Below are 17329 nucleotides of genomic sequence, written 5' to 3'. Positions count from 1 at the left end.
TTTTTTCGTAATATAATTTTCTATTTTTTCGTTTACTGTAAACCCCCCCCCCCTCGGGCCGCCCTGCCTCTTCCCCAACCCCCCTTCCCCCCGTAAAAAAATATTTTTTAAATATATTTTTCAGTTTAATTTTTTTATTTATCAATTTAAAGGTTCAAAATTTTACAAGTTCCAAAATTATGAGTTCGGAGGTTTATTTTGTTTGGAAGTTTACGAGTTTAGAAATTATAAAGTTTACGGGTTCGAAATTTCGCGGTTTCGAAAGTTTAGCGGTTCGAAAGTTTATGAAATATGTGGGTTCGGAAGGTTGTTGGTTTGAAAGTTTATGCCTTCATGTTTATTATATCTAAATTGTTTATGAATACTCTTGAGAAGCCATTTTCCTTAATTTGCGTACCAAACACCGGAAAATGAATAAGATTACTACTTGTTTTCCAAGAAAACATTTTCTTGGAAAATATTTTTTCCTTTATACCAAACACACCCATAGTCTCTTTGTCCCATTTTATCCATTTGGGAGTCAACAATTTTTATTTAACTATGATTTTTTAAAAAATGTTTTAAAATATTTTGAATTACTATTAATGGTGCACCCAGTATTTTCACTAGGGTAATTCAAAATACAAAGAGGAAAATACATGAAGAAGCCAAAAGGATTTTCAACATCTACTGTATACATATAAATAACATTAACCTTATATATACGGTATAATTTTTCAGGAAGGGGGTTCTAAACGCCTTTGCATCCCCTAGTTCCCTCCATGCTAACTATATTGACTTATACTAGTTGTCTTATAGTTTTTAGATATATAAATTTTATTTAATTTAAAGAATTTATGTCTAAGTTTACATCGAAAATTAGGTACGTTGCCCCTCGCACTCTGAACCCCTTTACATAAATTGGGACAGAAGAAATATTAATTAAGTTTTGAACTCATAATTCTATAAATAGAATTTACTTAGTACTAAGAATTTTAAACGTTGTATCCACTACATTTAAATCCTAAATCCGTCCATGTTATTTTCAGGTATACATTTGTGAAAGAAAAAGTGAAAAGAAGTGCAAGGTATTATTCACCAGGGTGGAGAACTTGGGGTGCTGTTGCTATTCAATTGGCTTGGAGAAGATATAAGCATCGTTTAACACTTACTTCTTTGTCTTTCATTAGACCAAGAAGGCCATTATCTCGTTGTTCTTCGCTAGGAGAAGATAGACTTAGAATTTATACTGCTTTGTTGACTTCACCTAAGCCAAATCAAGATGATTTTGATTTCTAAAATCATTTAAGAAAAGGCATTTGTACTTATATATAATACTTATAATTTTCTTTAATTCGATTAATTATTAAAGGTGGTATTCACAGTTACCAACAAGAATTGTGGTGAAGTAGTAAATACTCCTTCATTCTTAACCAGAGATCACGAATTCGAACTCTGAGCCCGGAGCCGTCTTTATTAGGAAGCGATTTACCCTTCAACATGGGACTTTCCGATGCGAATCCAGATTTAGTCTGGCCCCAATGGAAATATCGGACATCGGGTGAATAAAAAGAGGTTATATTCATAATTGATAACTTGGTTTAATTTGTGTACATTGATACTTTAAATGTTGACAAGATTAGGGTGTCTATGTTTCTACTTCTGGGCCTCTCTCTTTGTTTCGATGAAAGCCTCAACGCTCGCGATCTACGAGAAACTTTTTTGAATATTTACCTTCATCAAATCCGGAAGCAAATGGCGAAAACTCCAAAATTGATCATTGTTTCTAAATTAAAAAAGGGATCATTTTTTTGAAACAGAACAAAAAGAAAATATAATTACATAAATTAAAATGAAAGGAGTAACTGAGTAAGTATATGATAAAATAATTTAGAATGATTGAAAAAAGGGGAAATGATGTAGAAAGAGAAAATAGAGAGAGAAACACCGGCGATTGTTGAGCAAGGAAGCTGACAAGCGCCGATAGATGGCTCACCGGAACCACCATAACCAACCTTCACAACCAACTCCTCCAATTGACCGACTAATTACACCAGAAAATGGAATTCCGCAAAAATTAGCCCCAATTCAACTGTTACATTGGCTACCAGGTATGGGCAGTGCTCCGACGGTCATGCAAGCGGTTCCACCGGCGGTGGAGAAGGAAGTTTTGCAACCTATGGCAGCAGGTATGACTACAGCAGCTCGAAAACTAACATACTCAGCTGGATCTCAAGCAAAGAAGACCATGGCTGAAGTAGTGAAACTAACAGAGCTCAAACACAAGGAATGCAACTTAAGTTCTACCCTCCGACAGTCAAAGACGGAGTGAAAATGGCCAAATTAAACCCAACGGAGATAGAGAAACAGACCCAGAAGTGGAAAACAACTTTGATAGGCTATGTTCTAGGGGGAAATCCGTCATTCAAGGAGATGCTCAAATTTGTCTATGGCGTATGGAATACAGTCACAACTCCAACAGTGTTGCTGCATGATGACGGGTATTTCATCTTTAAATTTGAATATCTGGAAGACAAAAACCTTATAATGCAAAATGGCCCATACACATTCAACAGTAGGCCTATGGTGTTAAAGGATTGGGATCCAAATTTTCAGATGAAGGATGAATCTATGAGGATTGTTCCAATTTGGATCAATCTGCCTGGATTACCAATACAGTGCTGGGCTGAGGAAAACCTAGGTAGGATTGCTAGCCTACTAGGCAAACCTATTTGCACTGATAGACTGACAGCAGAATGTGAAAGGGTGTCCTATGCTAGAGTGCTCGTTGATATGGACATTACACAACCATTGCCTAATGAGATTTGTATTGAGACACCAGATAGAAGCTGGATGCAAAGTGTTGAATATGAGTGGAAACCAAGTTTCTGCTTAGATTGCAACAAATTTGGGCATGACACTGGAGAATGTCAACAAGCGCAGCAAGAAGAGGAACAAATGAAGCATAAAAGGAAAAGAAAGAACAGAGTTAGAAAGGAATGGAAACCTAAAGCAGCAACACAGGAAATCACCAGCACAACAAATCTGCAACAAGACAATCATACAGGAGAACCAACTGTGGAGATTCAGGTGGAGAGCAGGTTGTAGTAATACAATGACATGCTGGAAAAACAAAACATCAAGAGATCAACTATGAAGAGCTAGCTAGAAGAAATGCATTTGCACCATTGACAATATTGGAGCCAAAGGAGAGTACACAAGTATTGGATGGACAGCAAGGGCAAACATCTAGTACTCAAGCTAGCCAAATGGTAAATGAGGGTAGTACCAACCACCATAAACCCCCATGATCATTGTGTCCTGGAATATAAGAGGACTGAATAAGTCCTTTAAACAGCGAGAACTAAAGAAATTCTTGCTGATAAATAAAGTAGACATGATAGCTGTTTTGGAGACTAGGGTTAAAAGTCACAGAATGCAGAATATCCGCAGAAAGTTGGGTGTAGAATGGCAATTCAAAGATAACTACGATTATGCTCCAAATGGTAGAATATGGTTAATATGGAAAGAAGCAAATGTCCATGTTACAGGTTTTGAAAGCAATGACCAGGTGATCCACTGTCTAGTAGAGGACAAAAACTCATCATTTACTAGTTACATGACATTTATATATGGACTTCATAATGCTCAACACAGAATCCCACTATGGAGAAGTTTGAGGAACATACAAACTACTGGGCCTTGGCTAATAATAGGAGACTTCAATAGTGTGCTGAATGTGGATGACAGAGTGAATGGAGTTCCGGTACATCAAGCAGAAATGATTGACTTTCAAAATTGCATTGAGGATATTGGAGTAGGACAAATCACAAAGAGAGGTAGCAGATTTTCATGGAGTAATAAAAGGGATGCAGAAATCAGAATATACAGTCACATAGATTGGGCCTTTGGGAATGCTGACTGGTTCAATAATTATAATGGGATAGAGACAATATACATGCTACCAGGATGTTCTGATCATACCCCTATTTTGATAAACACTGATGTGGTTAAGGTCAGAATGAAAAGACCTTTCAGACTATTAACCTCAGTGATGCAACAAAGAGAATACAAGGTAGTGGTACAGAACATTTGGGGGCAGGAGATTCAAGGTTATCCAATGTACTCTATATGGAAAAAGTTGAAACTCATTGAGCAACAAACCAGGGACATTCAACAGGAGCATTCATCAGTTGATCAAAAACTGATACAACTCAGAGGAGCACTGAAGGAGATACAGGGGAAAATCAATGAGGACTATTTCAACAAACAACTGATAGAAGAAGAGAGAATGATCTTGCAAAGCTTAGAGAAATGGGAAGCAATACAAGAGCAAATCATGAGGCAGAAGTCAAGAGCAACATGGATCCAGTTAGGAGATTGCAATACTAAATACTTCCATGCTTATATGAGGGCCAGACAAGCTAGGAACAAGGTGAGCTGCATCTACGATGAACAACAAGTGAAGATTACTGAGCCTAATCACATTCAGAAAGAATTCATCCAGTTCTTTCAGCAACTATTGGGGACAGCAGCAGGGGAACTATAAGGTATTGATGTTAATATAGCACGAAATGGTCCTTGTCTAACACTAAATCAGCAGCAGCAACTACTACAGGCAGTAACAGCAGAGGAGATCTGGCAAACTGTAAAGCATTTGCCTAATGACAAGGCACCAGGGCTGAATGATTACCCGGCTGAGTTCTTTAAAGAATATTGGCCAATCATTGGAGAGGAGGTCACAGAAGCAGTACAACAATTCTTTCAAACTGGCAGACTGTTGAAAGAAATCAACTCCACTACTGTTACATTGATCCCTAAGGTGAAAAATCCCAGCTATGTGAAGGAGTTTAGGCCAATTGCTTGTTGCTCAACAATGTATAAGATTATTGCTAAGATACTGACAAATAGGCTCAAACTAATTGTGGATATTTTGGTTGGACCAGCTCAATCTGCTTTTATAGAAGGGAGGAACATCCTCGACAATGTCATAATGGCCCATGAGTTGATTAAAGGGTACTCTCAAAAAGTAGTCTCTCCAAGATGTATGATCAAGGTGGATATCAGAAAAGCGTACGACTCAGTTGAATGGAGTTTTTTGAAAGCAATACTACTGGAATTTGGGATACCTTACAAGATGGTTGCACTAATTATGGAGTGTGTATCCACAGTCAGCTATACTCTACTTTTGAATGGAGGATTAACTGACAGATTTGCAGCAAAAAAAGGGCTAAGGCAGGGGGACCCTATGTCCCCATACCTGTTTGTAATAGCAATGGAGTATCTTAACAGAGCCCTGAAGACACTAGCACAGAATCCAGACTTCAACTTTCATCCTAAATGTGCTAGACTGCAAGTCATACACATCTGTTTTGCAGATGATTTATTGATGTGTTGCAGAGCAGATGAGATCTCAATGAAGCTATTGATGGAAGTCTTTGATCACTTCTCCAAAGTATCAGGCTTACAAGCAAACTTAGAAAAGAGCTCACTATACATAGCAGGTGTGTCTATGGAATTCAAGAACAAAATGTTATCAGAACTTAAGCTATCAGCAGGCAGCATCCCATTCAAGTACTTGGGAGTCCCTTTGTCCTCAAAGAAGATTACTATTCACCAGTGCATGCCATTAGTGGAGAAGATTGTGGAAAGGATAAGAAGCTGGACATCAAAATTCTTGTCCTATGCTGGAAGAGTACAACTCATTAAGAGTGTCCTGTTTGAAATGCAGACCTATTGGGCCCAAGTATTTCTTATTCCTAAGAAAGTTATCAAACTTGTCAATGGAATATGCAGGAACTACTTATGGACTGGGAGTCATGAGAATTCCCACAAAGCTCCTATAGCATGGGAAACATTGTGCAAACCAAAAGCTGCTGGGGGTCTAAATATTATCAATTATGAGAGATGGAACAAAGCTGCTCTGACTAAACTCCTTTGGGCTATAATGGCTAAAAAAGATAAGCTCTGGATTAGATGGATACACTGCCACTACATAAAACAGAAGAACATTAATACAATGGAAGTCCCTAAGCAAGCTAGTTGACTAGTAAGGAAATTGTTTACAGCAAGGGAATGGTGGGCAAATGACATACCAACAATTGATTCTTTTGTTAAGAATGGGAAATTCAGCATTCAGAAGGCCTATATCCATGCTACTCCAAGATATCCCAAAGTCCACTGGAAGTCTCTAATCATGCTAATTGGAATACTACCAAAGCAACAATTCATTTTATGGATGGCAATGCAAAGAAGATTGGCCACAGTTGACAGACTAGCAAGATGGGGAATACAGGTGAATCAATCTTGTGTACTGTGTGGAGGAGACATAGAAGAGATACATGATCACTTGTACTTTGAATGTCCATATTCACAAAGTTTATGGACAGGAATACAAGAATGGTTGAGATACAAGAGGAAGATTGAAGAATGGGAAATTGAAGTGCAATGGCTAACTACCAGTGTAAACAACAGAAATCCAAAGAAAACTTTGCTAGGAGTGGTGTTTGCAGCAGTAGTATACAACATCTGGATGGAAAGAAATGAAAGAAGATTTCAAGGCCAGAGAAGAGAGGTTCAAGATAGAGCAAAAGAAATTGCTAGGCAGGTGCATATATCAGGACAGAAGAATTGTAAATGGACACCTATATTGAATACACTAAATAGTTATCCTACTTGTAATCCATAGCAACTAGGATAGGATAAAGATCCAGAATTGTTTTGAGATCTTAGTAAGCAACTTGGTTGTAGAGTTTTTTTGTTTATTGGTTCAGTTTTGAGGCCTGATACTAGAGTCCAATTGTACAGGTGATGTAAATTGTGATTACTGGTTGAAATAAAATTCTTTCTTTCGATAAAAAAAAAAAAATAATTTAGGTGCGCTCAAACTAGATACCATAATTGTAAAAAAGAGTTAGAAAAAAGAAGAAGAGAGAGTAGACCGGCACTAAAATCCTATGTTGCTAGGACTCTCCGTTAGTACCGCTGGATGCATGTCGGATCCTCCAAATATATTATATATTTGGAGGATCAACACGGATACAACGGAATTTTGGAGAGTCTACCCAACATAGCTAAAATCTGATAGTATTAGGACCCCAACAACTCAAATTCATAACTTTATTCAAACTCTCCTCTCTCATCTCCGGCCTCATAATCTTGCCGGAGAACTCTGAAACAGTCGACGCCGGCGAAGAAGAAGAAGCTGATAATAAATTAGTCTTAGCATGTTGGTGCAATGACCTAAAAGTATAAGTCCATCTAGCAAAACCTTGATCTTTTAATGCCTCAATTGCTCCAATACTTACTGCAACAATCCATGTTGATCTCTTTGTAGCAGCTGCTGCTACTGCAGTCATTTTCTTGATCAAAATATTAAATTTTCCAGCTCTTTTTAGGAGATCATGTGTTAATAGATTGAGGAATAGGAAATCTTGATCATGTATATATATATATATATATATATATATATATATATATATATATATATATATATATAGTTTAGAGGAGAGAAGAGGAAATTAAATCAAATGAGAAAATATTGATACATGGTCCCTTTAAGTTTGGAGTAGGTTTAAAATAGTCTCTTATATATGTTTTTGAACGATTTTGATCATTTAAGTTTGTCAAAAGCAAGCACTTTATTATCTATGTTAAATATTTAACAAATTCTCGTTGTTAGATTTAACGAAAATTGTCAAGAAATATTTTTTTAACCGAAAATACCAAGAAAGTTTCGTCAAATCCTAGAAAACAAAATATTAAAAATAAATTAAATAACAAAAAGAGCAAAAATTGCAGCTAAAAGACTGCACCACACACCAAAAATATATCATAATAATAATAATAATAATAATAATAATAATAATAATAATAATAATAATCATAATAATAATACACCTCCAAATGTGAGTTCCATTAAATATTTTTTTTACAATTCTCATTAAATCTAACAACTAGAGTTTGCTAAAATATTTGACGGGAGACCAAAGTGCTTACTTTTGACAAACTTAAATGATCAAAGTTTATCATATATAAACGGACCATTTTAGACTTACTCCAAATTTAAGGGACATCTTTGTCGAGGATAATAGAAAATCAACACGTGTGTAACTGTTGGAAACAAAATTTAAAAAAAAAAACAAAAAAAAATTGCCTATAGTTTAGGCGGAATTGGAAAAAACTAGTGGCTATCCAGACACAAATTATATTTTAAGTCAATTTTTCTAGTTGATATTGCCCCACAAATTTTGGATCTTGTTGGGTGGTTTTTGCTCCAAATGCACAACATATGCAGACACTGGAAAGTGAAAAAGGAAATATTCAAATTTTATTTGAATCAAAACTAGATTAATCGGGTTAGTAAATTTCAAATATTAACCGATTAAACAAAAAAAATAATGTCAAAATATATTATAACCAATGACGTATGCAAGAGTTTATGCAAGTGTGTACCACCCATTATCATAACTCAATTTATATGCGCATTTGAATCTAGAGCCGTAGAGGTTTTAGTGTTAAAATATCATGGTATAGCCAGTTTTCACACTGGTCAATGAAAAATAGTCAGCGTTTATCAAGTCAATGAAAAATAGCCACTATTTTGCTGCAACAGGGACCGGTCCAGTATAATATACGGGAGTTCTGGTGCATTTGTGTACGAACTCCAGCATATTATGCTGGACCGATATACTTTGCTAACTCCTGTAAAATTTGCGGGAGACTGGAGCACCAGTGCTCCAAACTCCAGTATATTATACTGAACAATTATACTTGCTGGAACTCCCGTAAAATTTGCGGGAGTTCCAGCATAATTATGCTTGAACTCCCGTAAAATTTGCGGGCGTATTTTTCCGGATTTTGAACAGTGTTTTCGCTCGGATTTAAAGTGGCTAAATTTCGATGACTTTTGAAACTTGGCTATTTTTCAACGACCAGTGGTAAATCTGATTATTTTTGAATTTCTCCCGGTTTTAGTGCTTTACTTCTTGTCCCAAATTGATATTTATTTTACATTGTTTTTTAACGAAACATTATTTCATATTGTAAAAATAGCACGGGCTAGCCAGTTTTCGGACGGGTCTTCAAAAATAGCCAGCGTTTGCAAAGTCATTAAAAAATAGCCACTATTTTGCTGCAACACGGAAAGTTCCAGCATAATATACTAGAGATCGGTGCACCTGTGTATGAACTTCCAGCATATTATGCTGGACTGGTATAATATACTGGAACTCTAGTATAATATGCTGGAAGTCTAGTATATTATACTGGAACTCCAGTATATTATGCTAGAGTATTTTTCGGATTTTGAATAGTGTTTTCATTCAGATTTATCTTTACATAAAAAGTGGCTAAATTTTGATTATTTTTGAAACTGTAACTATTTTTGAATGACCACTTGTAAGGCTATTTTGAAATTTCTCCCTTCCATGTTCCCATTCTGAGAGTCCTCCTTAGTTCCGGACTCTCAGAATTAACAAGTAGGAGGGGACATTCTGTACAAAGAGCCCAAGAGGTTGGACTAGAAGAATGCAACCAGGATTGGTTGCTTCGTTGCACATTGCAATAACAATTTGGTATTTTTGACTGCCTATGCAGGGGCGTATCTAGTAAAGAAGCTACTGTTCATCTGAACCATCAAAGTAATTCCCATAATTCGAATTTGCTGTCATTTTATGAATGTTATACACACATTAATCAAAGTTAGGTAGCACTTACACCCCGTACCACTAAGGCTTTCGCTTGGCCTCTTCGCCCACGCCTTTTATAACACTCATTTAGACTTTTAGAACAATTGAAAAATTACTGCATTGGGAATTAGTTTGCATTTTGGTGAATGCGATATATAAGTCATAATTATTGAATGCGATTTATAAGTTGCACTTAGAAAATTCGATTTATAAGTCGCATTTTAAAAAATGCAACTTATAAGTTGCATTTAATAATTTCGATTTATAAATCGCGTCTAAATTGCATAATAAGCAAATTCTACTTCCCACTTCCACGGGCTTTCCTTTTTGTACTTATGCGAATTCTAAAGATTTTTACTTAACATTATTAATCAAGAATCGCTTAAGTTAAGTAGGATAATGGTTTAAATATATCTGAAATTGATCACGAATTTCTGGCATTATAAGCAATAGAGTTCTTTAGTTTTTGAACCTATAAAGTTGAATTGCAGAAATTGTCTTTCATAAAATTACTAAAGGATAGATACAATCGCCTATAATATTCGAGACGTGATGTTGAACTCGAAAAGCATTTTTGAAAAATATTTCAAATATTATAAACTTAACATACCTAAATAAACTTTATTGTAAAAAAATTAAGTTTATAAACTTGGTGACTAGTCAAATTACATCACATAAAATAAGATCGCAAAAATAATAAATCTAAGGTAATTTAGCAGGTTGAAATTTGGGAACAAAAGCGGGTCATTCGCCCAAAACTCTTACAACCCGGTAGATTTTCAGTCCATTGATGCGCGCACATCCGTCGAACGGCAGCGCGACTGAGCCCAAAACAACCGTCCGCAGCTGATTTTTCCGTCTTCTTCACTCGAACGCCATGAGCCATAGATTCTTTGCGTGGGAGTGAAAAAAATGCCGGCACCAGTTTTCAATGGCCACATCAAGGTCCGTATATTTACCCAATTAATATTGCTTTCATTTCTCAAGTATTTTTCCTGTCTTCTTAATTTTTGATCTCATTATATGCTTAGGATTATTCATTTGTACAATTCGGTATTTCTAGATTAGGTTTGAATTGGCTCTTACTTAATAGGACCCTAAGCTGCAATGTGTTAACACGAAGGATGGTTATTCTCTTACAATCCTATTTCGTTAAGGTTTAGATTGTGGTCGGCATGGGAAAAATGTTTTATTTTGGAAAGTGTTTTTGCCTTGAGTAATAATTTTTTTGATCAATTTTCAATGTTTGGATAAATTATCTTAACATGAGACAAAAATACTAGGTGAGTTTTTTCATCTGCCTAAGGGTGTTCAAGAGTTGGAAAAGTAAATAACAAAAAATTTCGATCAGTGGTTTAGTGATTGTTCAGCCTAGCGATTCTGGCATGAACAATCTCAACAATATGTTTCCACCAAATACAAACAGTGAAAAACATTCAGAATTTTTAGTTGTGTTGCTTCAGTAATGAAATTATACGGACTACTTTTTTGTTTTTGGTGGGTAAAATTATACAGACTACTATATAAACTGAAATACTAGTGATCATTCTATCGAATTGGCTAAAGAAGAATATCATGTTGACTGTGGATTACTTCCTTAAAGAATTCATGGCTGTAATTTTTAAGTGTATGTATGCAGCAGCGTTTTGATTGATCCTGGGATGATGGGGCTATCTTTGTTTAACTGTAATTCGAAAGCGCGTTCAGCCAGAGGCGGATCTAGGATTTCTAGAATATGGGTGCACCACTAAAGAAAAGGAGAAAAAAAGTGTTAAGTGTGAATTGATCCCTGTTTCTTTGAGTAAATAATTATGTATTGTACCAAGTGCACCGTTCAACCTTTATGGAGCACGGGTATCAATACATAATATTGGACCAATTTTTGAAAATACGTACATAAAATACTTGACGGAGGTACCATGGGTTCACGTGCCTCGTAATTTTGGCTATACATCCGCCCCTGTGTGCAGCTGTGGCGTATGAGTTTCAAACCTGCCACCATATGAAGCAAAAAATTATGCGGTAGGCTGTAGCGTGTTAGATTCGAACCCTCCACTTTAAAATTAGTACCCTTTACCACCACGCTAGAAGGCTTAGTTGTGTCAATGGTGTTCAACGACTAGTAAATACTACAGAATTTGGCCTATATACATAATACATGGCATAATTTTCTGGTTAAGGGTGTTTAGTTGAACAATCTTTATTGGTTGTACCCTGCCTGTGCTGGTGGGAGGTGGCAGGTACTTAGGATTTAGATGGTATAAAAGTAGATGAAGTATGGTAATCTTACGAGGTAGAGGATAGGGAATAACGACAGTGTTTCATGATGTTTTTGAATACTAAATGTTGACAACAGTGTTCAACTGTTTGATGAAGCAAGTCATGTAGAGTAAGAATCCAGTACTTGTAAAGGTAAAATAACTACTGCCCATATGTAATGAAGTTATTCTCCCTCTTTTGGTAGAAAACATTTTTCCTTGGAGAAACAGTTTCTACAACTCAAGAACTGAACAGTGAAAAAAGATTTCAACTAGGAACATATTGTAAGCAAAATATTTGTCATTATGTCAACATTAGTTTCTTTAACCCCAACAATTTGAGCTTTGCTCAGCCAAGTGTGACTGTTAGTGTAAACAATCAAAAAAGTGTGACTGTTATAGTTTGTGTTTTGTTTTGTCAGGTGCAGAATTTTGGTGAAGGGCAGCGTTAAAAGGGTTGCTCATTCCTTTCTTGCCAGCCCAAAGGCCAGCTACTCAGAGGTTTGGACGTCTTGCCCTGCCGGACTTTCTTACATCTTTTCCAGATTACATTCACAATGTAGAGTTTGTCATAGAGGATTTACCTCCAGCGTTTTATATGAGGCAAAAGGAACCTTATGGAAGGCATACAATTCTAAATCGAGCTGTTTGTTCCTAACAAGTGAGACAGTGTCACACCATGCTCGAATTGCCTGGAAACGGCTACTTCAAATTCATTCAAGCGGCGGAGCAATTCTGCCACCGATAAGTAGGGTTACGTGTATGATGAGCCTTGCTTTGTCTCGCTCACATCTGGTATCTCCTGGCATTTTGGCCTTCCTTATCGGAGAGCTAGCATGGAAGCGAAGTGTGTTTGCCGAAGCAGAAGGCTTCACATCCCCGGAATCACTCTACATGCATGCAAAGGATGGACATGTCTACCTGACTTCAGTTGTCTTCTTACTTTTAGAGGGCTTGATTTTGCTCTTCAGAGCTGTATACTTAACACTATTGTTCTCTCCGTGTATACTTATGGCTCCTTTCGCAGACTCCCTTGGTATTGAATTTAGGAAGAACTGGCTTCGTGTTGTGCGAAAAACTCTAGAGAAGGCAGGTCCAGCGTTCATTAAGTGGGGTCAATGGGCGGCAGCAAGGCCAGATCTATTTCCAGATGATATGTGTAATGAACTTGCGGAACTCCATTCTAAGGCACCAGCACATAGCTATGCGTACACAAAGAGAAGCATCGAAAAGGCATTCGGACGCAAGCTGCCTGAAATATTCGAAAATTTTGAGGAGGAGCCTGTCGCATCTGGTAGTATTGCTCAAATTCATCGGGCTACCTTGAGATTTCGATATCCTAGACAACGGGTTAAACCCATTCGTGTGGCCGTCAAAGTTAGGCACCCAGGCGTTGGTGAATCTATTAGGAGGGATTTCGTATTAATTAACTTGTTTGCAAAAGTTTCAAAGGTCTTCCCGACTTTGAAGTGGTTAAGACTGGATGAAAGCATACAGCAGTTTGCGGTCTTTATGATGTCTCAAGTTGATCTTTCTAGGGAAGCAGCTAACTTAAGTCGGTTCATATACAACTTCCGCAGATGGAAGGATGTATCATTTCCCAGACCTCTATATCCTTTGGTGCATCCAGCAGTTTTAGTGGAAACTTATGAAGATGGTGAAAATATCTTGCGCTACATTGAAGAGCTTGAAGAACGTATTAAAGAGCTCGATGGACGTGAGAATGTCAGAAGTGCCCTTGCGCACATTGGGACTCATGCACTACTAAAGATGATGTTGGTATGTCTGTGTAATTTTTGCCGTTCCGGAAAAGTCAAAGCTTGGTTATCATCACCACAAGTAATTCAAGAAGGAATATGACAATAGAAACTTCAACTGAAAGTAACTACTTAAGTACATGAGTAAAAGTGGGTTCCTAAGACAAGGGAGGATATCCTAATGGAAAGAACCATTCACCTCCAATATTGAAGTTCGGTGATAGAGGGACCATTGTCGACTCCTGTGCAAGGGCATTAGTTGGGGTTGGGGTTTAACATACCAATAAGGAAAAAGGGTTGCTTTATCAGGCCATCATGTAGGATTTCTGAGCATTATCTTTGAATTGCACTAATAAATACCTAAATCAACTTCCAATAAAAAATAAATGCCTAAATCAACTTTGCATGTTGCAACTCAGGTTTTTGCAATGGTAATAATTCATAAAACACTCTGGGTTAGTGACCAAGGTTATCAAACATGTTGGCCGAGTAGATTGCTGAAGGCAGTTTTCAGAAAAAGTGGAGAACTTCCTTTATTTGAACAAGTCTATATTGGCTGTTTCGTTCTTTTCTTCTATTTTTGTGTAGGAAGTCTGTAAGCTGTCGAACTAGTCTCTCTTAGTTATAGTCTTCAAGTTGAGATTGTGTATTCTTTTCTCCTTTTCGTTAGGGTGAGGGGGAAATGCTATTCCATTGGGATCCTGCAGTTCTTTATTTCTGCAACATAGTCACTAAATTTATTTCTGCGCTCTTTTTTGATACTATACTCTTTAATTCCAGGTGGACAATTTCATACATGCAGACATGCATCCTGGGAACATTCTTGTTAGAACACCGCAAGACAGAGCTTCAGGTAAAGGACTTTTCAAATCGAGGCCTCATGTGGTCTTCCTTGATGTGGGTATGACTGCTGAGCTATCTAATAAGGATCGACTCCTTCTGCTGGAGTTCTTTAAGGCTGTGGCACTTCGAGATGGCCGCTCTGCCGCAGAATGTACTCTTGGACTATCTAAACAACAGAGCTGTCCGAACCCAGAGGAATTCATTAAGGTGCTTTCCTAGCCTTCTAATAATTGTTGTCAAAGAATGATGAAGCTCAAAACTGTAGAGTGTGGCAGACTATTGATCGCTAGATTCTCAGGAGTCAATTCAATGTCCAAGAAGAAAAAGCTAAATAGACGTATTAATTCGCATCTTGCATTTTGGTTTTACTTTAGTTCAAGCACAGTGCATATAGTACATTATGAGTATTTCAGGGATAATAAAGGAAAGAATTAAAAAGCAAAAACTCCCTCTCATCTTGTCTTAGGGCCATACATCAGTATGTTAAATAAACTTACAAATGGGTTCGTTCTTCTAAAAGTTTGTCTTCCTTATATGGGATGGTGCTACCACATCATCGATGTATTGCCAAATTTTTTGGTGCAGCATGTGTATACGCCAATTTGTTATTTATTCTGCACTATGTTGCTCGGACTCTTCACAAATGTTGTTGGGTGTGTGTCGGATCCTCTAAATTTAGTGCATATTTGGAGGATCCGACACGGGTGTGGCCGCACTTTTGGAGAGTCCGAGCAACATAGAATTTCTGCATATACACTACCGTCCCTAGACCCCACTTGTGGGAACTCACTTGGTTTGTTGTTGTGTCAAAAAAAAAAAAAATATTGGAAGTATCCTTAAAAAAAAGGAAGGAGATGCACAATATATAGGCAAAAGATATTCCATGTGAAACTGCTTTATGATGTTTTCTTATAGTTGCTTGTGTGAAATATGAGAATCGATTTTAAATACCTTTTGTCTTATCTATTTCTGTCTGATGAATACAAGTAATACACATTGTTGTAGTCTCCTTAGTGAATTATGTCGAAAACCCCCAATTTTTATAGATTCATGTCCTTGTGGATAACAAAAGAATGTACACTTTGGTAATAGGAAGTGGAGGGAACTTTTGACTTTTGGAGAACACCTGAAGGGGGTGGCATTCATCCGGCGGATTGCATGCAACAATTGCTTGAGCAAGTTAGACGTCATCGGGTGAATATTGATGGCAACATTTGCACTGTGATTGTGACTACTTTGGTGTTGGAGGTACTTTATGGCCTTATTGGATGTTTTTACCCTCTGATAACTCTGCACAGTGTAGACTCGTCTGCTATATTCTTAAGTTAATTTATCCTTTTTTATGGTTCTTATTATCTGCTATGTGTGGTGGGGAAGTTAGCATCTATGGTTCTCAAGTATGAATTGCCCAAATATCTGCACAACGCGATTATTGACATTCAATTATCAAAAAAGCTAGCAAAAGTAATTGTACCATATTGCACGAAAGGGTGTAGCAAGTGGGTGGAGAACCATGAATCTGAGGTTCAAATCTCAGTGGAGACAAAAAATCAGGTTATTTCTTTCCATCTGGTTAAGCCTTGGTGGACAGAGCCACCTAGAACCTGTGCTGGTGGGAGGTAGTAGGTACCCGATGGAATTAGTCGAGGTGCGTACAAGCTAGTCCGGACACCACCATTAAAGAAAAAAAAGGAGTAATTGTGCCATACTACATCTTTATTATGATAAGCCCAACCTTGTAAGATGCTTTAGGATAAAGAGTATTGTACAACTTGTGGTAATTGAGCTGGGTTGAATAGGCTCTTGGAATTGTTGTAATTACAACAGAAGTGCATATTTTGTGAAGTGGAAGCCGCTGAGCCATGAATGATGGTTTCCAAAAAATAATTTTGTTTCTATCTGTTATCTTTAATCTCGTTTTCTTTAACTTATCTGATTTTCTTCCTAGATGCTTTTCTTTTCCTGCCTTATGCCATATAATTTCTTTTTTCCCTCTATTTTTCTTCCAGATACCAATAGAAGGAAAAGCTTAGCATAATGTGTCTATTACTTGTTGGAATGTATTACATTATGCTTGTCTATCATCCTACAGGGGTGGCAGCGAAAACTGGATCCGGAATACGATGTGCTGCAGACATTGCAAAAGTTGCTTTTCAAAGAAGACTGGGCGGAGTCTCTCTTTCACACAATTGGAGGACTGATGGCCCCTTAAAAAGGTCTCATTTGCTTGCTTCTGCTCCTGACCCCAGCGTAGGGGAAACGATTGCACATTTTTGATGGAGTAATATCTCGTAAAGGAAAGATAATATACACAACATCTGGTATTATAAGAAAATAAGGATGAAATGCCTTTTTTTTTTAAAAAAAATTGAGATTAGTTTAGCTCTAACCTTGAATTCTTATTATTGTTTCTTATTCTTGATCACTGTGTGAGATAATAAATATCAAGAATGTATTGATGAGGGAGTTTGGATTGAGGCCATATGTCTCATGGTAGGCTGATGCATCCAATTCTGTGATCAAACCCGTCGAAATGTGAGGGAAATTTTGTAATCCAACTTTTTCTTCCCCAATGTTTGTGTAGTAAGTACTTTCATAGCGATCTGAAGATTCTGCGACAAATCTCAACTCTTCTTTTGATTCTATTTGCAATGGTTAATACCTTCTCTTACGGGTAATCTTGTCTCTTATGGAACTTATATTCAACTAGTTGAGTAGAGTTTTATGAACTGTTCAGCTATGCAACATGGGGAAGATCCTTCTGATGTGTAATGGGTGATGCCTCCTCTTATGGGTAATATTT

General features: G+C 37.1%; 4 protein-coding genes across 6 annotated transcripts in view; all 4 read left to right on the top strand.

Annotated features, from left to right (window-relative positions):
* The window catches only part of LOC109230759 (cyclic nucleotide-gated ion channel 4-like), a 10830-nt gene extending 9456 nt beyond the window's left edge, over positions 1 to 1374 (top strand). For both annotated transcript variants that reach the window (XM_019396174.1, XM_019396172.1), the window contains one exon: positions 1029 to 1374. In XM_019396174.1, coding sequence (XP_019251719.1) covers positions 1029 to 1278 — 250 coding nt within the window. In that variant the 3' untranslated portion in view covers positions 1279 to 1374. The remainder of the gene's footprint in view (positions 1 to 1028) is intronic.
* On the top strand, positions 2314 to 3087 carry LOC109231445. Its single transcript, XM_019397109.1, has one exon. It carries the CDS (start codon positions 2314 to 2316, stop codon positions 3085 to 3087), a length of 774 nt encoding a protein of 257 aa, XP_019252654.1.
* On the top strand, positions 6218 to 6667 carry LOC109231444. The gene has a single exon (XM_019397108.1). The coding sequence runs from the start codon at positions 6218 to 6220 to the stop codon at positions 6665 to 6667; it is 450 nt and encodes a 149-aa protein (XP_019252653.1).
* Positions 10340 to 17204, top strand: LOC109230758 (probable serine/threonine-protein kinase abkC). Of its 2 annotated transcripts, none has more exons than XM_019396171.1 (5): positions 10340 to 10613; positions 12355 to 13705; positions 14464 to 14733; positions 15619 to 15774; positions 16619 to 17204. In XM_019396171.1, exons 1-5 carry the CDS (start codon positions 10600 to 10602, stop codon positions 16736 to 16738), a joined length of 1911 nt encoding a protein of 636 aa, XP_019251716.1. In that variant the 5' UTR covers positions 10340 to 10599; the 3' UTR covers positions 16739 to 17204. The 2 variants fall into 2 exon arrangements, with proteins under 2 accessions (XP_019251716.1, XP_019251715.1); XM_019396170.1 differs by having other exon boundaries at positions 10341 to 10613; positions 12349 to 13705.

This window comes from Nicotiana attenuata, chromosome 8, assembly GCF_001879085.1.
Source record: "Nicotiana attenuata strain UT chromosome 8, NIATTr2, whole genome shotgun sequence".
Classification (NCBI taxonomy): Eukaryota; Viridiplantae; Streptophyta; class Magnoliopsida; order Solanales; family Solanaceae; genus Nicotiana; species Nicotiana attenuata.
The sequence above is the reverse complement of the archived record's forward strand: the minus strand, read 5'-3'. Positions and strand labels throughout refer to the sequence as shown.